General features: G+C 38.3%; 1 protein-coding gene across 1 annotated transcript in view; it reads right to left on the bottom strand.

Moving 5' to 3' along the window:
• The window catches only part of CNTNAP5 (contactin associated protein family member 5), a 959,167-nt gene extending 932,616 nt beyond the window's left edge, over window positions 1-26,551 (bottom strand). The window contains exon 1 of the mRNA XM_036022576.1: window positions 26,111-26,551. Within this exon, the coding sequence (XP_035878469.1) occupies window positions 26,111-26,192 (82 nt within the window). The 5' untranslated portion in view covers window positions 26,193-26,551. The remainder of the gene's footprint in view (window positions 1-26,110) is intronic.
• Window positions 26,552-27,125: the final 574 nt, after the last annotated feature.

Genomic DNA, 27,125 nt, shown 5'->3' with positions numbered 1-27,125 from the left:
ATAGGGAAAAGCTGGTTAAGAGGTTTCTCCAGGTTCCATTTCCAAGGTAGAGCTAGGATTGGATCCCAGTTCTGCATGACTCTGTAAAGCCTTTACTACACATGCCACTGGTTTAATGAGGATACATTACTACTACTACAGAGATGGGTAGGAAATGGCTCTCACTTAAAGGAACAATCTATTGCAGGAAAAGATTAGAGATCTATATAAGAAGACTAGTAATACAGAAATAAGGATGCATTAGTCACCCAGAAAAACAGCATAGGTTTGGGAAGGGTAGTAACTGAAATAAGCAAAGGAGAAATTGTTTGCTCAAGCATGCAAAAGGCAGGAACAGGGGATATTATGAGAACAGTAACAGCCCCAGAAACTATGCTTCATGGGCCTCTGATCCTGGCCTTTCAATGTTAAAGGAGGACATGAATTGCCACCCTAAAATATGCCTCTTTGGCCTAGTGGTTGTCTTGAGTTGGCTAATTTTAAGAAATGGAATGCATATGAGAAGCCCTGAAAACAAAGAAGTTACCCTCTTCTAAGGAATATTTATACTGATCAGGGACATCTCCATTTGTAGGAGTGTCTCCCTCTGTCTCCCTTTCTGTACCTGGAAGAAGAGGGAATCTCTAGAAACTTATCAATGGAGAATGCAAAGACTTAAATCTGCATAACAATGTTACCCCCTTGCTGTGCGTTTCCTGCTACCCTCCCATAATTGGTTACCCCTCATGCTGACATTTATTCTGTGTCTTTAAATGAAGAAAGTAGGTAAGGTGAAGGCTTGGGCTATTTTGGGGAATTACTAATTTTTACTAGGTATCTCCCATGCATACAAGAGGTATACATGTTATTAACTTGTTACTTTTTTCTCTTGTCATTCTATATTTTATTATAGAGGTGTTTCATCCAAGAACCTAGAAAGGTACATGCAGTGTCATAAGGTAAAAACTGGCTCTTCACCACTACTGCATACCAGATGTACAGAATAAGCACTTGACAAGTGCTTACTGAGTGCATGGGATGATATGACTGAAAAAGGAGACACGTTGGCTTATGAAAGGCTTCACATTTCTGAGGGAGGAACCTCTATAACTTATACCTTTAGTAACTGAGTCATTGACTGCACATGAACGTATCAGACACACAGGAGAAAACTAGATAACAGGGAGGCCCAGGGCAATGGCATGAGGCAAGGAGTGTGCCAGAGTGATAGGATTAATAAAATGAAATTGAGCATTGCCCTTTCTATTAACTGGGTGCAGGTACCAGAGTTAGGGACCATTATCCCTTAGAGAGCTGAATTCCAATGTAATGATATGCAAGACACAGATTTATGAAGAGAGGTTGTATAAGAAAAGACATGTTCAGTCATACAGACCTCAGTCAAAGTCAAGCTCTGTGTGTAGCTGTGACAAACCTTATGTACATTTTTCTTCACCTGACCTAATCACATTTTCTCCTTTGTCAAATGAGGGTATGATGTCAACCTCTGATTGAGGGTCCTGAAGTCAGGATGCCTGAGTTGACATTTTCACTTTTCATCTCTGTGGCCTTTGGTAAGTGACTACACCTCTATGCCTCTGTTTACTCATCGGTAAACAAGGGTTCAACATACAATAACGATGCAGGGTTATTATGAAAATTATATTTACTAATAGGAGTATATTACAGAATTGTTTCACTCTGTAATGTGTTCCATAAATGTTAGGTCTTTCTTATAATTTGTTTTGTTTTTTTCTCTTTTTAAATTGTAAGAGTTTATTTAGATAGTCACAGCAGTAGAACAAATGAGCTGTAGAAGAAATGGGCTCAGGATACAAGTTTTAGCAAAATAAGGGCCCTTGGAGTTGAGAGAGAGAGAGAAGGGGAGGAGAGGGGAAAGGAAAGAAGAGGAGAGGAGAGGAGATAAATGGCCTTTAGAGAGGAAGAGGGAGAGGAGGTTCAGAATGCTGGTGGTGGGGGGAATCATAGTGAAAGAAGGGGGTGGTAAATGTGAGTGGGTGTGTTCCATAGAGTTGACAGTTGTCCTGTTCTCATTATTGTCACATGATAAGCTCAATTCTCAGGTTATTGTAGATATGCAGTAAAGCTGATTTGAACAAGCTGCACTCTCAAGCACAGTCCTAGGAATTTTTAAGATTTCAGTATAAAAAATATCTTATATTGGAGATTATAAAGGCCATCTTACTATTAATCTAATAAAAAAAATATGTGCCCAAGGTGAGAGTTCCCTCTCCAGCCCAACCTCACCCTCATTTCCCAGCTTCCACTACATAGGCATATGATTATTCAGGGGATCTCATGGCCCTTCTGTGCAGCCTTTGTCTATCATGAAATGTTTTTTCACCTCTCTGTAGGAAGTCTCCTTGTATAAAATATACCTTGTCTGGTAACCTGACCTAGCTGAAGTGGGATTAGTTTATTCCTGTGGGCACCTGACATTTGAAGAAAAAAGTGGATACTTCAGCTGCCATCTTTCTTCTGATATTATAAAAATGATTAAAGTTTAGTGGTTCCTCAGTGGGGGCGGTAACCATTGTTGGGTGGATATTCAGAAACTTGCAAATTCTAGATATTAAGCAGTAGTGATCCCTCTTTTTCTCCTTTGTGAAGGTATGCCAGAGAATACCTTACAAAGAACAAAGAGATAGGTTCTGAATATTTATTTTGAATCTCTGTTCTTTTTAATAAAGATGTTCATCCATATTAATTTCAGGCTGTTTGTGATGTGCATATTTGGCCACTGGCAAAACTGTGAAATCTTAAGTTTTCTTCTGTCACTGTCTTTTACAGTCTATGAAATTTTTCCCTCTTGAGGGGCTCTTTCTTGTACTCCTTAGACCCCCAGAGCTCACACCTATCCAATCCAGTGAGGAGCTGGAAACGAACATTCCATTCCTGCACACTTAGGCAAAAAATCACTATCACTGCATTTAGAGTAGGGTTGCTCCCTCCTTTCCTGAGGACATGCAGGGTAATGATACTCTCAATGTTATTTCTTCTTCATTTCTTTCTGGGTCATGGATGTGTTTTGTAAATCAAGTAAAATATAAGACCTTTATTCAAGTAAAATGCACAGGTGCACATACATACGTAGTGACTTTGTGCAGTTTAAGGGATTTTGCAGCAACTCTTACACACAAAATTAAAATCTTTAAGAATCCTATACAGAGTCCACTGAGGACTTTCTGTGAGAAAGCTGGGACAGGTTGGCATCTGTCAATATCACTGCATTCCACATTCCCAACACAGAAAGCCAGCAGTAAAGGTATGTTTAAAAGTGGTATTAGAATAAGAAAGTGTTATTATCATCACTGTCTACATAGTGCCTTTTTAGCAGAAGGCACCATGAGATAAGACACACACACACAACTATAATATTTTGTATTGTAACACAATCTAGAAACTATATCTTTTTTAAAAATGACATGAAAAAAACACATTTTAAACTGAAGACCAAGCTAAAAATCTTCACATAAACACATAGATATTGATCCAGAATATGTTTTGCAAAGGTTTTCCTGAGAAGTCTCTAAGTCAGAGAAGAGTTAATCTACTAAGCTTGAACCTATAGGTATATATTTTTAGGCCAGAGACATGTCTGAAATTTCATGGTTTACTTGAAAATTATGTAAGATTTTATATTCTACTCTATAACATATATACAGTTTCTATAAAAACAATAAAAAAGATAGAAGATACTAAGAGATAATTCTATGAACAGATAAATAAAATTAACAAACCTCTTGCAAGACGCACCAAGATAATAAGAGAGAGAACCTAGATAAAGAAAATCAGAAATGAAAGGGGAGAGGTTACAACCAACACCACTGAAATGCAAAGGATCATTAAAGAATACTATGAACACTAGTATGCCAAATAAATTGGCAAATCTAGAAAAAATAAATAAGTTTCTAGAAACATAAGACCATCTACAATAAACCAATGTCCTGGCTAGTGTAGCTCAGTGGCCTGAGTGTCGGCCCATGAACCAAAGGGCAGACAGTTTGATTCCCAGTCAGGGCACATGCCTCAGATGTGGGCCAGGCTCCCAGTGGGGGTGTGAGAGAGGGAACCACACATTGATGTTTGTCTCCCTCTTTTTCTCCCTCCTTTCCCCTCTCTCTAAAAATTAATTAAAAAATATTTACCAAAAAATAACACAAACCAGGAAGAAACAGGAAATCCAAAAAGACTGATTACTAACAGTGAAACTGAAACAGTAATCAAAACAACACAAAAAAGCCCAGAACCAAATGACTACACAGAGAAATTCTATCAACTATTTAAAAAATAATTAATACCTACTCTTCTAAAATTATTCCAAAAAAATTGAAGAGGAAGAAGCACTTCTCATGTCATTGTATGAGACCAAAATTACCCTGATACCAAAAACAAAGACAATACAAGAGAGAAAGAGAGAGAGAGAGAATATATTACAGGCCAAAATTCCTAATGAATATAGATGCAACAAAATACTGGCAAACCAAATTCATCAATACATTGAAAGGACTATATACCATGAACAAGTGGTATTTATACCAGGAATGCAAGGGTGATTCAAAATCCACAAAATAATTAATGTGATCCAATACATCAACAAAATCACAGGTAAATCATATGATCATCTGGATTGGTACAGAAAAAGAATTTGACACAATTTAACATCCACAATGAAAACTTCCTGCAAAATGGGTATAGAAGGAACATACCTCAACATAAATCGTACTCAGGGGCGAAAAACTGTATGTCATTCCTCTAAGATCACCAACATAACAAAGATAGTACTGAAGATCCTAGCCATACCAGTCAAACAAGAAAAAGAAATAAAAGCTATTCAAATTGGAAAGGAAGAAGTAAAACTGTCACTATTTGCAAGTGGCATGAAACTATATATAAACAACTCTAAAGAATCCACCAAAATTAATATGATTAATAAGTGAATTCAATAAAATAGCAGGATAGAAAATGAATATACAGAAATCAGTTGTGTGTGTTCTTTAATATTAAAATAATATGCATTTCTTAGGCCTTGAAGGATATTGATGCTCCACAAAGATGGGCTCTCCTTTTGATGCATCTTGCCTGTGTATGCACAAGTCTGCCTATGTGTGTGTTTCCTCATTATTATTGCTTCCTTCTGTGGTGGATGGTGCTACAGCTACAATTGAGAAGCATGGGTTCACAGATAATGTTACCATGAGTGATACGCATCCTGAACATGCTATGACCATTTCACAGCATCTACATTATGACTGTTGAGGAGATAAGAACAACTATAGGACTTTTTGAAAAGTGTAAGCAAGCATAAAAGCAGAGATGGGGACTACTGACTAGGAACCAATACAAATCATCATGTCCATAAAATGGGACCTCAGGCAGATGGGACTCTGCCTTCTACTATGTAAGTATTCACAGTTCATATTGAGAAGTTGAATGTGTTTCTTCACAAAAACTTAAAATTAGCTCCTAGTTTGAAACTTGTACTTAAAAACTATTTGTGAAGTGCATATGGTTTCCTCCAATGACATAGAATATTAGGAACTCGGCTCCTAACCAGGGTCTAAAATCTTTTCTTGGGTGGAAAGAGCATAATGCTTTGGAACCAGAGACCAGGGTTGGATCTGAGATAAACTGCATAATAATTGAAAAATTATTTAGCTTCTTTCAACTAAAGTCTCTTAGAAAACATTAACTGCACAAGGTTGTGGAGCAGACTAATAGCAATGGGTATTAATGACAAGGTATGGCACATAGCAAGCAGTCAATAATAGTAGCTACTATTACTACAAACAGAGACTATATAACATGTTATTCCACACATTGTAGTGTAATTGGACAAATTCTGAATGAAAAGAAAAATGGAAACTGATAAAAGGCAGTATTAAGATCCTAAAGATATAATGTATATTGTATAGGTTTTCAGAGTTTACAGGATAGCAAAATTAAGATTGGAGAATTGAAAACTAGAATGGTTCATGGGTAAGATCTATGCAGAGAGAAGTAAGATGAGAGTTTACAGTTCACTAAGTTTAGGAGAATCCATCAAGATAACATCCTGCAAGATATTCTTGAACAGAGCAGAACCATATATATCATTTGAGGGCTAATTAAATAAAAATAGTAAGTGAGACAAAGGAGAGACAACAGCAGCCTGTGGATAATGAGGCTCTTGGGACTTTCCAATCTGACTTATTTTAGAGTTGAAGGTTTATGTCATTGTAAAAACTATCTGACTCTCCTCTGCAACCCTGGTTTCCTAATGGCCATCACCCTGCGACCACAGCCACACTAATCTAGACTGAAGGAACAATTGTGATTTATTCTGAATATTATATTTTGAAAAGAACATTGACACAAAAGAATATGTATAAAACAAGGGAATCTTTTATCAGAAGTCCAAAAAGGAAGACTCATTTGCTCAGTCTATGTCTCAGGAAAAATTGAAGAAAGAGAAGAGGTAAGAAGATCAAGAGAAACAGCGCTGTTATCCTTAGGTATTTGCAGAATAGTCATAGTAAAAAGGGAGAAGCTGTGGTTGGAGATGTTCCAGTGAGCAGAGGTCAGGGGAATGGATTGGTTCTATTTGTATACGGATTAAGGTACAGTGGAAGGAAGGACAGACACCCTGGTAATTACAGTTTTTGAAGATTAGTAACATGAGCTGTCCTGTGAAGTCATTGTCTGTGTGTGTGTATTTTTATGAGAAAGAAATAAGATGAAGCAGCCACTGGTCTTGAATGCTTTGAGGGGATATGGACATCTACATAGGTTATGTAGATCATGACTAGACTACAATAACTTTAAATGTCTGCATTTCCCAACTCTTCAGTCTCTGACTTTTGTAACCTGCTTTTGCAAAAAAGTGGAGTTCAATAGAGACCTAGGCAAAAGCCAACCACCACATTTCCATTGAAAAGACAAATCAAAGACTGTGTGTCTACTTCAGTTGATTTCTGAAATTAAAGATTAGATTAGAGCAGATAAGAGATCAAAACTACTATTCTTATCTAATTATTGAGCTACTAAACAAGGTAGACAATGTCATCTGAATTAATTGATGTATGGCCTTTCCTGACCCATGTCTCTATGTCGCTTCAGAAGTACTTGCATAGGCCACTTTGGCACCTTTAGTTTCATCCCAAAACTTCTCAAATATATATATATATATGCCAGAGGGGGCCTATAAGAAGAAAAAAGTGACAAAGAGTTAGGAAATTCTCTATTATAAAATGAACTTTAGCTAATGCATGGCATTGTGCCAAAGGTGACCTGACCAGATGGTTTTCAAGATGAGACTGAACATTAAATCAAAAAGGCACCTAGAAAAATTACAAAATGGTATGAAATTTACCTTTGTAGTTCCCAGCTAGCACATGTCCCCCTGACTCCTATCGCATTGTGCCCACATTACCCCTGTTATCACTTGTTTGTTAAAAACTGTGGGGATAGTACAGCCAAGAGATTACTTCTCCAAATAATAAAAATTAAAATGAATATCAATATATCAAAATATGTGTGTACAGCTTCTCCAAAGATACTCCTATCTCATGTGTTATTCACAGTCATAGATAATCTGGGTAGATATCATCATCCTTATTTGGGGAAAATGTGTAATCATTCACACAAAGTCACACAGCCAATAAGGGACCAAATCAAAACCAAGATTTACTTCCTCTCAAAAGTATCTTTGTACAGGACTACATGTCAGAAGAAGGAATTTTGGGGGGGGGGGTGTTTTTTTTTCCCAATTAACATGTGATGATTCATGAATGACTAACAGACCTAAACAGAGTTTCTTAAACTTTGTCTTTCTTGACATTTGAGGCTAGATAATTATAGGTTGTGGGGCATGTGCCTGTGCATTGTTTGATGATTACTAACATCCCTGGCCTCTACCCACTAGATTCCAGTAGCTAGCTCCCAGTTGTGACAACCAAAAATATCTCCAGATATTATCAAATACCCCAGGGGCAGCATTGCTTCTAAATGATAAGTACTGATCTAATACAACCAGGTTCAGTTCCCAAATGGGATGAAAGTTAGGTGGTATGTAACTAATATGAGACTTTCATTGGCCAAGTGAGGTATTTTTATTTCACCATTTACAAAGTGATATTATTTCCTAAAAGCAGTTGCAAAATACTTAGCTATAGAAACCCAATAAGTCAAACAGAATTTTCCAACAAAAACATATATTTATGCAGAAAACATACAGATCTTTACTCCAAACAATGTATCAACAAGGGTGAGAACATTAATAGAGTTCTACATTCTTCCCTTGAATTGATTTTGTTTCACTTGGTCAGATGTTCCTTGGATTAACTTGACTAATGAATCTCCAAAATGGTTTATTCCCTTGACTACTAAGCCACAGTCTGTGCTTAATTGTGGCATCTTTCCTAAGTACAGGTCTTTTATCAGATCATTAACAGCTGAAAAAAATTTGCTGATATGACATCTAAACAAAACCAATTTTTATAAAGGGAATAACCAGGAAGGCAAAGTGTGTGAATACCTGAATAGCAAAACATATACGCATTCTATGTATATATAACAGCACACAGAACCTGTCACAATTATACTAGTCTAGAAATGCCTTACCAGTTCACTTTAAGCCAAATGATTACTCAGTGTATATATGTATATACATAGTACTCAAAATTGATAAAACAGTGATGATAAGAACATGAAATATTTTATTATAGACTCATAATTTTAGAAAAATAGATAAACCTGGCTTGATATATTAAAAGATGCCTAGACCTTGGCCAGCTAGCTCACTTGTTTGGAGTGTTGTCCTGATACCCCAAAGTTGTAGGTATGATCCCTGGTCAGGTCACATATAAGAAACAACCAATGAATGAATAAGTGGAACAACAAATCAATGTCTCTGTCTCTCTCTCTCCTGCCCCCCTCCTTCTTTCTCCTTTCTTCTTTCTGTCTAAGTCAATAATTAAAAAAAAAATCCTAAACATGTGGTACTAACTTTCATTAATAAAGAAGTAAGCACCATTAAAAATATACACACATGCACAGGCACACATACATATCATGTCTCCAAAGCACATGACATAACCTAAGGTTATTTCAAAATAACAAATCAATAATTCAAAACCTAAGACACGACTTTGTAATTTTGTGTATCTTTCTGTATTCTTTTATAATTTGATTATTGTAGAAGGAGCTTTAATCTCATGTACACTTATTATCCACATGCTTGAGTATCATTACCTCCTGATTATGTTACTAAAATGTCAAGCTAAACATATTGGAAAGTTTTGCATTCTGTCCACTACATAAAAGAACCATGTGAAAAAAACCACAGTAACATTTACAAGATGCAGCAGAAAGAAAAAAGGATATCCTATCCTTCACGACAGCATGGATAGAGCTGGAGAATATTATGCTAAGTGAAATAAGTTAGGCAGCGAAAGACAAATACCACATGATTTCACCTATAAGTGGAACATAATCAACAAAACCAATAAAAGAGCAAAATAGAACCAGAGGCATGGAAACAAGGAACAGACTGGCAAGGATTGGAGGAGAGAGAGGACGCGGATAAGGGAGAAAATAAGGGGAAGGGCCTAGTTAAAGAACAAGTATAAATGACCCATGGACATAGATAAGAGGATGGGGATTGACTGTGCAAGCAGGGTAGGGGGTTGGGAAGGCAGAGGAGAACAATGGAGGAAAATTGGAACAATTGATATAGAACAATAAAAAAACCACAATAAATCTAAATGCACAAGCCACTTACTGAATGCCATCCTAAACAGAGCAGTGGTGTAGAACATGTCTGCACACCTCCCAGTGGCATTTATCCATCTCTTTGGCAAAACTTATTTAATTTCAGAAAATAAATAAATATTAATTTTTATCCATATGCCTATTTCAATTTATTATCTATACAGGTAAAAAATTCACAAAGGTGATACCCAAGCAATATTGACCTTGAGGAATAATAAATTTTAACATTTACCAAAGTAACCAGTTTACAAAGAACATATACCAGTGTAAAATTCTACCTGGTATATTAACCATGAAAGCAAGCTAAAGTAACTCAGATGTGTGTGTGTGTGTGTGTGTGTGTGTGTGTGTGTGTATAATCTATAATGTGTGTGTGTGTATGTATAATCTTACATTATATATTATATTAAATTCTATTAAGAATGAGAAGCAAAAATGTTTGGGATTTGCTGGGGATATTATTTTTGTAAGTGAGTGCTGTCTACATAAAATGTGATTTCCTAATGGATGTGTAGGAGGGTGCAGCCAGGGGACCCCAAAAAGATTTGTAATGGGGTCCAGAACTCAAGGTGTCCAGGAAATATTAGAAAGATACATAGGATGTCCTCACCCTCCACCACAGGTGTGAATTAGGGGAAGGGACACATGGAGCAGGGCCACTGAGAGCTGTTTTGCATAGCAACTAACCTTTGCAGCTAACCCCTGGTGTGGTCATTTAACACATCTATAACCTTTAACTGGTTGCATAGATATGTTAAATAGCTGTGGCCATGCTCTGAGCCAGGGGAATGGAAGGAACCTCCCCTCAAGATGTAACTAGGAGACAACTCCCCCTAGTTACAGTGCCTGTGTGAGAGCTTGGAGGTGATTGGCTCCACGACATGGGGTTACCCCTGCCCAGACTCATGATAGCAGCCCAGTAAAGCTGGAAGGATGTGGGAGTGCTGCCAAGTGTAGCCAGTTGTGGGAGGAGTCAGACATGGGGCTTCAGAGGAAGATTGGCTCAGGGATTTAAACCCAGACTCGGCAGCCACTGAAGAGAGGACCATGCAGCTGTGGCAGTGAGGAGAACCACACACTTTTGGCAGAGTGGGGACCCCCCCCGCAGCCATGAGAAGAATCACCATGTGGCTTTAGCAAAGAATCACCACACAGCTTCAGCAGAGAACCAACATCTAGCTTTAGCAGGAGATCCCAGCAACACAGCTGACGGTCTGGGGACCAAGAGAGGCCTGCCAACTGAGCACAGATTACTGGAAAGAACTGGGGGCTGCCTGAGCCACAGACTTCTATTTCTTTTCCTGAGATATGATACCCCAGACTGGGCAAAGGGGGGAAGGAAGGACTGTGTGTGTTTGTGGGTGTTTTAAGGGACTTTGGGATTTTGGTGAAGACGTTAACTCATCACTCTTAAGTCTGTATAACTTGAATAAATAATTCCTTTCCTTTTCACCAATCTCTAACATGGAGAGCTATAATTCTCTGGCAAAGGGAAAGGTAAACCTAAGAACCTTCCCTCAGAAGAAAGGGGGGTCAATTCAGTAGCATTGTGGGACCCTCTTTCTGGTGGTCAATCAGGGGAAATCATGGGAGACCACATGTTCAGTAGCTTTAAAGTAATATAATTACTTGTACATGTTCAGTAAAAGCCCACCAAAACTATCCAGGAAGGATCCGCCCTATAAGAATAGAGTCCCTCCAGCCCATGAGGTCAATCTCTGCTTGGAGTTGGCCTGCTCCCATGTTCTCTGCTATAAACTCTGGGTGTTCAGTTCAATTGTTTGTCCTGATCACCAAGAACCTGGTTACCTGTGCCCACCTGTGACAGATATATTCTAAGCATACACTCAAGCATATGATTACAATTAACTGCCCAATCAAAATCAGAAACCAGGACTAAATCCAGGCATTCAACAATTTAATTTGTAATCTTTCACCACTTCTAGTCACATTAATTATCATTAGGGATCTTTGAGAGGGTCTTAGTGATGGAGGCTAAGTTCTATTTCTCTCACTAAAGTTAGAAGTCAAAGGCATGAGATTATTAAGCAAACATTGACCTGTGTGCCAATATTCAGGGGCTTGCCCCAATATTGCCCCTAATTCAAGCTTGCTTTCTCTACTTGGGTTTAATCTAACTTGCCTATGTTTTAATTCAAATTATCAAGTTTTGTTTAAGATTTTATTTATTTATTTTTAGAGAGGGAAGGGAGGGAGAAAGGAAGAGAGAGAGAAACCTCAATGTGTGGCTGCTGGGGGCCATGGCCTGCAACCCAGGCATGTGCCCAGACTGGGAATCGAACCTGTAATACTTTGGTTCACAGCCAACACTCAATCCACTGAGCTATAGCCAGGGAATTCAAGTTTTGTTTTTTTTTTTCCACTCACTGGATAGATAACATGAAATCCTTTCTTTTCAGGAGGTTTCAAGGGGATATCTGGGATGGGAGTGGATAATTCAAGGCCCTTCACAAGATAACTTTTCTTTAAAAATAAATACAGTTGTCGACATTAACTAATAAAGGAGATCAAAATAAGATGTTTATTTGACAAGCTGCTATCTTTTAAAAAAAAACTTATGTAAGTCTCAGGGCACAATTCTCTTGCCCTAAAATTTACATACAATAGCAACAACAAAAAACAGATTTCTAAAGAGCTAAAAACAGGCACCTGGGAAGAGGTAATATTTAAAATATTAATAGCCTTAAAAGACTGATTCAACAAAGTGCCCCAGGGTGCACTTGTTGCAGCCCACCAGTCAAGCATTGGTGGCCTTTAATGGTGCCTGTCCACCTTTCCTCAAAACCTCAATATGCCTAATCACTGTTGGAAGAAATTATGCACTTAGAGATTCTTGTACTTAAGAATAAGGTAGGTATCCTCACAGGGTACTTCTGTGAATATTAGAGTGTAGTAGACCATCCTGTGTGGTGTGGGTGAAGCCCCCAGTGGCAAACATTTACTACAAAATAACTCCCTAAAAACCAGATTAAACCTTCCAAGGACCACTGTAACAGGTTCAATCACTTTTGCCTTTTCATTTGCAAATATCCCTCTTCTATGATGTTATTACCAGCATCCTCTCCTTTGTTTTCTGTATAAGGTAACCACCTAAAGTGAGCCTGTGCATAGTTAATGAGGACCTTCTTGTAATTTGCCCAGTAAGACAATAAAAGCTCATTGATGCAAGGGCTGAGGCTTTTGTTCCCCTTGAGAGAGAAGCTGCTCACCCTTTTTTTCCCACGGGATTTGGTAGTCCCTGTGAATTTCTTTTGTTTCAGCTACAATGCCATAGACCCCATGAGTGGGGGTCTGCTACATCAGAGTGAAGAGAATGCTGAGTGGTGGGATTCTGTATCTCCTTATCTCTTCTTCCCCAAAGCAAAAATCTTTGTAATTTACATACTAAAATTTTGAACAAGACTTCATTTTGGAAACCAAAACTTCTGCTCCTAAAATAACTTTAAATACTAAGGCCTTAGTATTTTGAAATTAATTTCTTTCTTGAAATTAATTATTTTGGAGAGATGGAACCCAGCATTTATCCATTGCCTCAGTGTGAACGGTTTCAGGGTTCCCTATGTCCTTTCCTGATAGTGGCAATGATAGAGGCAGAGTCAAGACTCAGAATACTGCGCAGTGAACAAATTACTCAGTCTCTCTAAATCTAAGAAAAGAAAAAAAAAAACAAGAAGGGCAGAAAGACACAAAGTCAGACCTCACAACAAAGCCAAGAAATTATAGAGGTCAAAGAGCCAAATGCAGGATAGCTGAGAATAAAGCAAAGAAGTTCCTGACTTGGCTTTCCATGTAGCCTGTGATGGAAGGACGTTCATATCCAGGCTGGTCCTCCTCTGTCAACCAGGTACTTTGAGGCAGAAGGGCAGGTGCCAGTCATTGCACCTAACGTGTGATGAAGAATAATGGTATTGGTTACACACTCGTTAAATGCCCTCCATCTATTCCCACCAGGTCAAAGGAGGTTATAGGCTGTGTGGGGGATGACCTCTGCAGCAATAGACAGAGAACAGAACTGCCTTATCTGAACCTGTGGTCTAAGTATCACTAAAATGGTTTTTCTTATTAGAACCAACTTTAAAAAATCAGAATATCCATCAGACAATTTCTAGGACTCTTGAGGTATGAAGTGAAGAAAATACTGTGCTAGTGAGGAAGATCTGTAGGGAGCATGAAACAGGAACAGACATGCAAATAGTGGGCACTGATCATGGAGTCCAAGCTGTTGGTTATAGGCATTGTACCTGGTCATAAAGAATTGATGACACAACCTTTAATGAATAATACAATCAATTTTCACAGAAATTGTTTGTTGTAGGGACATCTAGATGTGAGTGAAGGACCTGCAAAGTTGGAATAACATGACTGACCTGTACACTGGAAGGACCCTATAGGTCTACACTGGTAAGTCTTTTCTTACCATGGATCAGACAGAAAGATTGGTTCTGTAAAGCTGAACATCTCAGCCTTAGCTTTGGGTTTAAAGAAAATCATTTCTGGTGAAAAATGTATGAATTTTAGAGTCAGAGTACATTTACTCTAACCCTAGTCTGACCATCTTCTATATATTTGATCTCAGTAAATTACCTAACAATCCAAGCCAGCACATTCTCATTCTAGGATATTTTAAATATTACATTTCATGGGTTCTTATGCACTTTTCTTTTTGGTGCACGACACTTCAACAGAAAAGTTTGGAAAGCCTTAGCTTCTACCAGGAAAGCATAAAAACAAGTCATGCAGTAAACATCAACTGATGCCAGCAGAGTGAAGGAAGAACTGTCTATAGGACTAAGGTGAAGAATAAAATAAGATCACATCAGTACCACTCCATCTCAGAGTGTAGGTTTGCAAACCCTGCCAAGGAAAAGACACATTTCTTAACTTGCTATCTAATCTTCAATGTTCCAACATTCCAATCTGCTGGTTTTATTTCTTTTGATTGTGTCAAAAGTTTCCTGATTGTTGTACAATGAGAGACACTAATCTCTCTGTAATATCCTGATAAGCTTGGCTTATTTCCAATTAGAAGCAATCTGTCCTCATTGACCCAAATCCTGTCATTTCGTACAGCTCCTTCACTCAAAGATCAACTCGAGATGTGACAGCACAATGCCAGGTGATTGCAATGGGGGCTGCTCAGCTCTGCCAAAAAGCTTCATTTCTCTTGACTAAATAGGCTTGTGGGTCTTCTTTCCTCCTGGGAACTTGTAAGAACTTCACCCTCTCATTATTGATTGATCAGAGTCTGCAGCTCATATCCCAGTCAAGTGAGTGAGAATTGAAGCTGCCTGTTCCTCCCCAATGAGAGGAGGAAAAGAGGCATTGTTCTCCTTTACCTGGGAATCCTGGAAGGCATAAATGGGGAGAACAAACGAGAAACTTAAGCCTGTGTTGCTGGGTGTACGTGGCCTTATGTCACAGGTTAAGTGAATCAACTTTGCCCAACTATTTAAACATGGATATATTATGGAGCAGAATTTCAGTTTTTCTGAGTGTTTAAGACAAAATTCAAGAAACTATTGTTTTGGTGTCCAGTTAAAGCTGAGCTCCCAGAATTTCCTGGGTTCACCTACACTCTTTTCTTCTGGTGATGTTTGAAAAGCATTAGCTTTTACTGTAAAACATAAAAACAAGTCACTTAGTAAATGTTCATTGAAACAGAGTGAGGAAAGTTGGGAATACCCCTGCCTGGCTTCAGAAGCTGTAACCCCCCATGGCTAAGACTGAGTAAAAGATCTTGGAACCATAAACTACTAAGGAAACAAATCTTATTTTCCTGGCAGGGGTGAGGCCTCTGCCCCCTTTACTTCACCCTGCTTTGCCCCAAGTGGATGACTGGTTAGCCAATGATGGGTAAGATTCCCCAAGGGAGGAATGACCTAAGACAGGCATGGTCATGATGGGGCAATCAGGGAAGGACTTGGGGGACTATGGATAAAGGGAGTGATGGACCCCCAGCCCTGGGCTTTGACATAGCCTGAGTCCTCATTCTGTCTGCAAGAAGTCTCCTAATCTCTTGGCTGCCTTACTTCCCCTGCCTGACTTAAGCCTGAAACAATGCCAGAGGGTGGTACAGCCCTGGACAGGACCAGGCAGGTTCCCTGAGGCAATCATGCCTAAGAAAGAATGCATAAAATCCTGTGAAATCTGCTTTTCTAAGATTTCCCTCAATTTTCTGGTAAGGGTCCAAGCATAAAATGAGTTTGTTTTCCAAAGTTTTCTGGCCCTTTAGCTATCTGACCCTGACTCAGAATAAACCCACATTGTTCTTTGAATGTTATCTATTATTTGATCATTACTGCCTGACAATGATTGATGAGCTTTACCTGTATTCCTGAGCAAATTGAACCCAATAAAAGTCCATTGAGGAGCAGGCTCAAGGCCCTTCTCCTTTGAGAGACTGGCCGCCTTTCCTCCCCAAGCAGATCATGTCTTTGTAGACTTATTCTCATCCACAATGGATGGGGGCTCTGCTGGATGAAGTTCCCACACAGAAAGGGAAATAGAAAGTAGAGGGAGCAAAAACTACCTATCAACAACTGAATCTAAAAAAAAAAAAAAAGACTGAGTAAACAAGAAGCACAAAGACAGAATCGTGGATACAAAGACTATTTTTGCCAGATGGGAGGGGGATGGGGAAGAATGGGTCAAGAGATGAGGAGATTAAGAAGTACAAATAGTAGTTACAGAATAGCCATGGGGATGTCAAGTACAGTATAGGAAATGGAATAGTCAAAGAACTTATTATACACATGACCCAGGGACATGAACAATGGTGGGGGGATTGTGCGAGGAAGTCGGGGGTGCTAGGTGGAGAGGGGCAAAGTGGGGAAATCAAGACAACTGTAATAGCATAATCAATAGCACATGATTTAAAAAAGAAAGTAGAGGGAAAGACAGGGGGAGGAAAGAAAACAGGAGAGAGCATTCAAAAGAAGACACACTGGAGCAAGGGAAAGATGATGAAGTGAAGGAAGCAGAGAGAAAAGACTTAAGGAAAGGAAAGAGGTACTTAACAAATTGAACAAGAATAAAGTGAAGAGGCCATACTTCCATATCTTTGTTTTGAAGGGATGTTGTTTTCTTTTGTTGTTTCTGGAGCTATGTGGTCAGCAATCCCAATCCTCCTCATCAACTAATTGCAATGAGGCTTTTTTGAATATATAGGGAAGTGCATGCACAGTATGCCTTACTTGAATGAATAAATGAATGGATGAATGAGGAACTTAATGGTGATATAAGTAGTTATAATTCCTTAATCATTGTACCAGCCCCTAATTTTTAACCCAACATTAATACGAACAAAGGAACCCTTCTAGTATTCTGCTCAGTGTCCCTCTGACACAGGAGTTAAAATAAGAGCAAGTTTCTATTTGCCTCAGCAATCACTCAGCTCTCTGAATACCCAAGTGAAGGGAAAGTGGGCCATTCTTTCTTTGCTTAAGAATGGAAATGCAGTTGTCTTTGTTCTATTTAGTATTGAAAGAATCTATGTTGAATTTCATTAGTAATTATAATAACAGGTATCATTATTGAATGTCCACATCATGTGCATTTTAAACAGAGTGACTCATAGTTACACTAACTTTACAAAGTCCAGGGTAGTATACATAGGAAATATTCTCCAAGTGAGAACTAAATAAACACAGAGATGCACAGCATATTCCCTTTTCACCATCCTGCACCACTTCTCATTGCCCACCCGGTGTGTTCTGAGCCTTGTAAGCTGAAGGGTTAGCCCTCTATATTACACATGGAGAGCAAAATCAAGAAGCTAAAACATTTGTCTTAGACATGCTGAACATTCTATTCTTTGTTCTTCCCCAACTCAGAACATTCTCTTCCCCTCTTTCAGATACCTAATACTCTCTCTTCTATAAGTTTCTCTTCTGCAAATGGTCTGTTTCTCTCAGTCAAGTATGGTTAAGTATAGATTTACATTCACATATTTTTTTTTCTCAAGATGAGACTCTGTGTCATAATGCTTATCTCCAATGAACTGAATGGCTTTTCCCTATATTTACAGCTTCAGGGGACTAATGGAGTTAGCAGAAGAGTTGTTTGGGGACAGATGGGTGGGGGTGTTATAGTCAGGTGGTTTTTCCCAAGTGCCAGTGGGTGGCAGATGCCTGTCAGTCCTGCCCTCAAAATAGGCTTCACATTTGGTGATTGTGCCCACATAGTTTCAAAGGGCGGCACTGGATCCAACAGACTTTTTCTCCTCTGCTCTCACATTTTATGACAATCATGAACTCAAAGAAAAGCCAACAGTAACACCCAAAAATACATGGCCACATGACAGAGATGAGTAGGGAAGAGTGGAAGGAAAAATGTGAGAGAGGGAGGAAGGAAATGGGAGGAAGGGAGGGAACTGAAGATATACATTAACTGTAGCCTAAAGGAACACCTACAAGCATCTCTCTGTTAGGCAGATTTCCTTAGACTGTCTTCAGAGGAATATTTCTGCTTCCAAAGGTAGATAGTTAAAAATAATATACATCACGGGTGGTACTTTGGCATTTCCCTTTACTTTCTTTCTATCTTCAATGTTACTAGTGTCATCCTTTAAAACTCAATCAATTCAGCTGATCCAGTGAACAGATGGCATTAATCAACCCCCAAGAATATTCACAAAAGCAATTAGAAATTTAGAGACATAGCATTTATGCCAACAAATCAAACACTAATGATAGCAAGTCAGTGTGGCACATCCTATTCCCCTTGTTTCTGTTTCCACTGAGCAAACCATGGACAGTTGCTCCCTGTTCACCCCCACCAGAGGGTGAGTGAAAATGGGGATGTGAATGTTTAATTACACGTCATTTAATGTCTAGTTCTCACTCTGCTGATAAAAAAATGGCATAGTTTACAGACTAGAAGATGCATCAAGATGCTGAATACAGACAGTGTATGCTCTATTGTGTCATGCAAATATAAAATATACTGCACTGAGAACAAGGTCATTTGGTATTCCCAGAGAAAAACTTCATTTCAGAGAACGGAGCACCTTTTCTAGCATCTACAGCTCTCATATGTCAAAAACAATGGGAACAGGTATAGAATACATTTTAACCATAGGTGCTTTCTGTGAGTATACAAGCACATGTATTTCTATTCTTTGAATTTACTTTGCCATTATTTTCTAATTCTTTGTGACCTTGGAAGATTATGAAACTTCCTTCTTTAGGCCCTTATTAATTATCATCTGAGTTATTGTAATAATCTCTTAACTGGTTTTCTTACTATTAGTCTTGGCTCATCTTAGTCTATTTTCCACAGTAAATTTTTAAAAACAGAAACCTGACTATGTATATCTAATTACATGTATGAAATCTTTCAATGACTCTCCATAGCTTTAACAGTAAAAATGAAAGAACCCCATGGTTGCCTGTAGTTTCTTCTTCTATCCCTATGCCTCTTATCCACTCCTACATATCTCAATCTCATGCTTTCACACAGAAATCCTATAATAATCTCTCTGCATTTCTCCAGCTAAGTGAAAGTGAAGTCTGACTTTAAGTCTTGAGTTACTTTTTATTTTTCCCAGAGAGCTTGCCTTGATGCCCCAGTCACTTTTAAATTCTCTTTTATGTATTATACATTGTTTACTTTTGTCATAGCATTTATCACTTTGACATGTTCAAAATTTTATTTTTCTAGCTGCCCAGATTCAAAGTTTCTTGAGGTCATGGACTGTATCTTCTTCATCATCTTTATTTCTCTAGATTTATTTTTAAAAATGAATTTTGGAAAGAGAACCTTTAGTTGAGATTCATTTCTTCAAAAAGTTTTTCAAGTGGGTAATACACACAAACCATTAACACTTAAATCTTTTCCCAGCCACAGTTTGATAAGATGACACTGGAGACTCAAAATGTTATCAGAGTAATATTGTAAGTTTGCAATTAAAAAAGATATTTCTAGTGATTTACTACTAAAATCCAATTAAATAGAACCTAAACTTTTCCATTTATACTGAACCCTAGACTAATAAGACAAGTTCTTATATATTTGTAAATCTATAGTCTGTGTAGGAAACACTCATTAAGACTACAAAAGCAAGTTAATAAAATTAGCTCAAACTTTGTACTGAGATCAGAGGGATGCAGCAGCTTTCTGGGTTAGGAACCAACACTTGACACACATGTAGAACCATGTCAGCAACGAGGTCCTGGAAACATTCAGCATGTGTGAGTGCAGGCCCATTCACTGGCTCTCATGTCCAACAGAACAATCTAAATGTATGCTCTTTCATGTAGCAGCCCACATACTAATTACTTCTCAGTATATCCAAAAATAGTAAGTAATATTTGTTTAAGAAACAAACATTAAGCAAATAAATTCAAACAGATTCTAGCTATAAAACCACAGAAGTATTTTAACTTAGAAATAAAAATTCTTAGTTGGGGACCATTCATGTATTATTTCATACATTATATCTTTTGTCCAATATTTTAGTTATTGAATATAGACATTCAAATAAAATATGGTAATCAGGGAACTTGCCATTTAATCAGGGAGATGAAGTTTATAAGAAGTGCTATAGAAATATAATAGTAATATATAAGGGCAGCGACTCAGGCTGGGAAAAGTGTGTGTGTGTCTATGTGAGTGTGTGTGTAGAGTTGGGACAAAGTAAGAGAAGATAAAAAATGAGGAAGGATATTCTCAACTAAGTAGACAATATAATAATAAATGGTGCAAGGGGATATGAGAAAACATGGTTTGCTTGTTGAGTATGAAGGAGTTCCATAAAATTACAAATTAAGGGATGAGGAAGGAGTGATCAAGATATAATTTAGTATTAGGCAGTGCTAGATCAGGACCAAACTTGCACATGGTAAAGGAGGTTATTATACCTGCTATACCTATTAATATGTTTGCTTTGATATCTATAAACTGATGAGACATGGCACCAATAGGGGTACCTTTCATGGTATTGGTGTGTATGTGTTTGTAATCACAAGTCTTCATCAAGACTATGCCTTTTTCTTATCAAGTTTTTACGGAAACTTTAAAAAAAGGCATCTGGTACATGTCAGATGTGAAATTCTTATCTTTGACCATTACGATATTTGGCCTCTTATATCAGATATAGATTCCAAATGTTTGGTTGTTTTCAAAGGTATGACTTAGGACTTTACTCTGGTGGAAACAGTGAGCTCCATGGCCTTTGCTAAGGATAGAGCTACAGAGACTAATCATAGGAATGCCAAGGCAACTTCTCACAGTTGCTCACACAGATCCTAAGTTCATAGGAATTAATTTCATATTTTTCAAAGAGTATGACTTTTGAAGATAGGTAGATATAGTTCCAGATATTGATTTATTTCATTTAGCTTTATGGTCCTGGAAAAATTATTATCTTCTATTAACCTTAAATTTACTCATATGTAAAGTATATTTAATAAAGTCTACCTAGTAGTATTACCTTGACAAATTGTGTGGATTTAGCATATGGAGTGAGAGACACAAAGTGTGCAGCAGTTAGTAGGAATTAAAACCTTATCATGTTGTTGTTCTTATAAATAAAATCACTTTACAATTTTTAGTACAGTCATCCCAGAAGTATTCAAATGGAATGACCAGTAGGCAACATCAGCAGTTAAAAATGAAAATACATTATGATGAGATAGGTCATTAATAATTATTTGATCCAACTCCTTTACTTAATACACCAAGAACAGTAGGATAAGTCAATAACTTTTACAAGGACACCAGCCAGACAGTGTCAGAGCTTTGATAAATGAAGACAGCTTTCTTATGAATTAAAAATGTCATTATTGGCTCTGAATAAGTACATCAAAGTTTCAAAATAATGTACTACTGAGTGAATGACTATTCTGGCCTTTCAGATAACTAGACTCCTTCCCTACTTTCCTACATAACAAGAATAATTAGCTCATGCATAAAAAGACCTATTTTAGCAGATTTCTGACATATAAGCCAAAGGGCTTTGGATCACCTACTAAAGGTTTTTAGAAACATTTCAAACAATATCTCATTACTTTATTTTGTAAAAAGTGGCACTGAAAAATAAAGCAATGTAGTAATGAAAACTGGATACCACTAAAGGAAAAAAAGGCAAGCGCAAGAGGAACAGGGAAAAATGAAAATTGGAAATTTAAAGAATGTTTTTCCATTAGATTGAGAATAAGGGGAGGATTATTCTTATAAAAACAAAGTTTTTCATAATTCTGCACCTTTTTGTGAAAATGAATAGTTTAGTTTTTCCTTTACATTTTCCATAGTAGAAACAGGAATCTGGTTTGGCAGGGGTTCAGGGAGTAAGGGCGGCTATATTAAGAGAAATGAAAGAGCTTGCTGGTGTAGCTCAGTGGACTGAGCACAGGCCTGTGAACCAAAGATAAATGAAAGAAAATTCATAGAATAGATTGACAAAATCAAGCATATTCAACCATAGAAAAATTTTTAGGAATCTTCTAAATAAACATTATATACTTCCTTTACTTCTGCTGACTACTAATACCACAAAAATTATACCACTAACACTTTCTTGTTGAAAAAAAATCAGTTTGATCTCTGTTTATCTATACAATATCACCATTGATTGGGTTTTTGCATAAACTTCAGATAACTGAAGCTATAGTGCATCTCTTTATTTGAAGATATCTGTGAATATAAATTGGCATCATTTTTTAATGAAGTGGCATATTTTATTTTTTTTAAGATTTTATTTATTTCTTTTCAGAGAGGGAAGGGAGGGAAAAAGAGAGATAGAGAAACATCAATGTGCAGTTGCTGGGGGCCGTGGCCTGCAACCCAGGCATGTGCCCTGACTGGGAATCAAACCTGTGATGCATTCATTGGTGTGCAGCCTGCACTCAATCCACTGAGCTATGCCAGCCAGGGCTATAATTGGCATCTTTGTATATTTCAGATAAAGTTCTGTAAGGAAAGGGCTAAAATGAAGAGTTTTGCTTGTTTGTTTTATTTCTCTCTCAAGTCTATTATCTGTGTGAACCTAATACGTAATGACAAACAGATATTTGAACTGACTCACTGGTGAAAAATAAGACTCTTTATAATCAACATAACATCTGATTATTGCTAAAAAATTAAAGTAAATAATGACCCTATTAGTGTCCTCTGCATTCCTCTCATCATCTGAATGAAAGTTCTCCCATAACAATATTCTTTCAGCATACCTAATTTCGATGAATCTTCTCAGTAAAATATTAAGCAGTTGTTCAGCATGGGAGTAGACACATATCTCAATTGCTATTTTATACCCAAGCACATGAACACAGGAAGGTTGCATAACCAGATGGGCTTTTGACATCTTAGTATACATCACATTTTAGCTGTGGTATAAGTAGGACTAGAACTCCACAGCATTTCAAACTCCTGGTTTCACTTTAATCAACAGTCAAGTCACATTGTTTCTGCTTGTGTCAAAGGAATTGATTATTATATATAAAAAGGGTTTTTCATTTAACACTGGCTTATCATATCTTTGTTTGAAATTAACTAATTCCCTCAGGGTAAACCCAAAGAAAGTGTTATAGCTATTTAATATCCTAAAAATCGGGAATGGGAGAGTTTCCAGAATGTTATTGCTAGTTGGTAATTATATTCTCTGCAAAAGCTCATAATATCTATACTGGAGCTGGCCTTCTAACCTGACTTCATTTTAATGTTGTTTAATTAGTAATGTTTAAAATCTATAATTGGGTAAGCATTCATTTTTCCCAGCAGATAAATGTCCAAGTTTTTGTAAGATTATGAGAAAATTAAACAGACACACACTCATCATATACACAGCAATAACAACAACAAATTATTTGAAGAATGAAAGCAAAAGTTAATTTTATTTGAACAAAGTTCACAAGCATATTGATGCCATGGAGCATCTTGGATAACTAATATTTTCAAAGCTACTGTCACAATGACATGAAATATTTCAAAATATACTAAGAATAAACTTGAAAAAATAATTTCTCAACATAATTTATAAACTTGTACAAATGGACTGTTCTTCAACTTACACATATGAATGTTAATGAATTATAATAGATGGGAAATCAAAGCCCTATATTTAATGGATGAAGAGTGTAGACCATAGATGTCTAGAATAATTGTGGAATGTCCTTTTTTTAATTTTTCCTTAGAGGTTCTACATCAGAGGTTCTGAAGACTATCAAGACCTACTGAGTTCAGAAGCAATTTTTTGATGCTAGTTAATTGTCCATTGAATTAATATATTTTTGGCATAATAAAGACATTTATTATTATTTTTAAGAACATTGACCCCAAAATATTTAGCAAACAAGGTGCATTCATTTGAAAGGCAATTGGAAATACGGAAATTAAACTGTCAGTGATGAAATATTAAAGTTCATTATCACAAAGTTTCATTTTAAATTCAGAATCAGCTTTATTGCTATACCAGTTACGATAAGCATGAGCCCTAAATCCATACCATAGAGATTTTATAAGCATTATTGTAACATGTTAACCTAATTCAATTAATTTACAGAAAATGTCATTCAACAATTTATATTTTTCCTTGCTCTTAAGAAAATGTGCTACATAAGAAATCCCAAATATTATTCCTATAGAGTATGTTCTATCTATTTATCCTTTTTCCTCCTTCCATCTTTGTATATCTTCAGAATATTCACTATTTTCAGATAGGTAACTGTGCTAAAGGAAAACTGCCTTTCTCTGCCACACCTTAGCATCATTAGGACGATACTGACCTCTAGCGTTGTTATAGGAGGTAGAGAAACTAGCTCAGCACCATGCCTAACTTCTTACTAGAGGACTTAGATGTTTTGTTGTGTTGTTGTTATTGTTGTTTGCTTCTCCCCCTAAAGTACTATCGGGACAATTTCACTTAAGAGAAGAAAAAGGAGGAGGAGAAGCAGGGATAGGTCAGGGAGGAGGGGGAGGAAAAGAAAAATCAGATTCTACCCTGTTTCTTACCTGTTTTCTGAAATAATTTCTAAGGTAAGGGCCTTAGGATTAGATCTCTAAAAGGGCCTCCCTTTTAGAGAGGTTGACCTCTTCAGCACAGCTTTAGAATTCAAACTTTAATAAAACCTTTTATAAGCCCTCACCACTAACTATAGATTCTGAATCTCTATAATTCCCAACCAGAAAGTAACACTGGCTCTGCTTTGGATAGTTTTCAGTAAATAGCAATTGTCTAAATCTCTTCTCTTGAGGCATAACTCTGGGTTGAGTATCTTACTCAAGGCCTTCTCAGACCTAAGAAAGTGAGGAGTGAAGCAGAGGGACTCATGGAGGTGAGTTGTTTTACTCCCTTTAGTAATTTTGGCTCAGATTACAAGAAATAGTATTAAAATGTACCATTATGATTAAATATGTCTGAAGTTTCATGGAGTTAGCAGATAGTGGAGCAAGCCCAGGAACTTGAGGGACCATGGTAAACTATCTTTGGAAAAATACAGACAGCTTAATTGCATTCTTTCTCATTTAGGAGTTCTGAGAGCTGGAAAACTTCCCTTTCTCTGCCTAGAGAGGCAGCTGAGCAATTGAGCTTAAACCTCTGATGGTTCTAGAGATTTATTCATTTCACGAACTGAGTTCTTTAAATACACAGTGCAGGTGGTGGATCCCCAGGTGTCCAGACTTCCTGCCTATTAAATTAAATGCTCTGCAGGTACCAAGGTTAGAGATTGGAGAACAGAGTGTACATTTAGTGCACACTGATTTGGCACAAAAATTTTGGAGGTGAGGTGTGCATCAAAGCTCTTTTCCCTGTACCAGGGACAGCCATTGATTTTGTGGTCTGACTGCACTGGGCCATGAGTCTTAGGCCAGAATTCCCAATTCTGTTAAACCATACCCATTGGTGGCAAGATACCCCAACTGGAGCCTTTTGCCTAGCAGAGAGCTGAGAGCCCTGTATTGTGAGGCACTGGGTATACTGCAAACCCTAGGCAGCAGCATTCAGAGATGAGCTGCGGTCACCCAGTGTGGTGGCTGGGAGAATCTCTATCCCTGGAGCTCAGCCCCAGGCGGCGCAAACAATCTGAATCAGGGGCCTTCTAGGGAAAAGCCCTGTCTGAAAATACACAGGCACAGAACACGGAGCTAGCGGGAGGCTTAGGGAAAAGACACTTCCAATAACCCCTGAACTTTGAGATTGGAGAGAGGGCAGAAAATCCAGCGAGGCTGGATCATTGGAGCTCTGCTAACTTTTGGGATGGTTAGAGTGATGGAACCACGCTAACCAGCATCTTTTCCCTTTTCATCTGCTCAGAACAGACACAATTGAACACGCTCGTCTTTCCAAACGCTAACGTTTCCCACCTCACTTACCCACCCTCAGCTTCTGATTGATACTTACAATTTGTCGCTGTTAATCCTGGATGCCACAAGCTGGAGAACAGCAAAGTGAAAAAGCTGATCAGCCGTGGTACAGAATCCATTTCCCCTGAGTAAGCGGTCTCTTCCAATCCAGCCCCAAATTCGCAGACGCCTGCTGCGGCTTCTTGCCTACCGTCTCTGTACGGCTGACCCCTTCCCACCCACCCCCATGGAGAATCACAGGCCGCTTCACTCCATCCTGCTCCCAGACGCCCTACCAAACCATAGCCAGTCTTCTCCGAGCTGAAGCTGGAGCTACAGTCCCCGCGGCTGCCGCTGGCGGTGCTCGCTGGCCTAGCTGCCTCGTAGCCCTCTTCACCCCCTCCTTAAAAATGCAAATCCAAATCCAACTGCAACCACAGGCGCCCACTCGGTGGATACAGGAGCAGGAATCAACACCCAGCAGCCGGACAGCTCCTCATAGGCGAGTCCGCTGCTGGGTACCGCCCCCGCTCCACCGCCCAGCGCTCTGCTCTAGATAACTGGCACCTAGGCACCCACCGGCGCTCCACTCCCTCCCGGCGCTGCGGGGCACTTCTGTACCGGGGGCAGTACGGGGGAAAGGAGAGTAAGGGGAATGAGTAGGAGTGGGGACGGGTGCCTCTCCTTCCCTTCCCCTCCGTCTCTCTTCCCTCCCTACCCCAAATTTGGGGGTGAGTAAAGGTAATGAAATTTAAACCAGGTTTTGGAAGAACATTGTTGAAGGGATACTAGGAGTTGGACAACAAACGAATTAGAAGAAGTAATATCCCATGGAAAGATTTGCGAAGAGCTAAGGATAAGCTTTGTTGGTGGTGGTGTTGTCGTAGTCGTCGTCGTTTAGGTAGGAAACACTTGAATGATGCGGTATTATTTACCCAGTGTTTCCCCCCTTGTAAGGAAGGCTGATGGGTATTGATGCTGCTGAGGTTTCTGATTTAGTAATTTTACATTCTGTCTGCTCCCTGCCATCTCTCACCCAGCTCCCCTCGCTCATCATTTCACCGCGGAGTCAC

The sequence above is a fragment of the Phyllostomus discolor genome, chromosome 4 (assembly GCF_004126475.2).
Source record: "Phyllostomus discolor isolate MPI-MPIP mPhyDis1 chromosome 4, mPhyDis1.pri.v3, whole genome shotgun sequence".
NCBI classification, from domain to species: domain Eukaryota; kingdom Metazoa; phylum Chordata; class Mammalia; order Chiroptera; family Phyllostomidae; genus Phyllostomus; species Phyllostomus discolor.
Note: the sequence above shows the minus strand (reverse complement) of the source record. Positions and strands in the feature narration are given on the sequence as shown.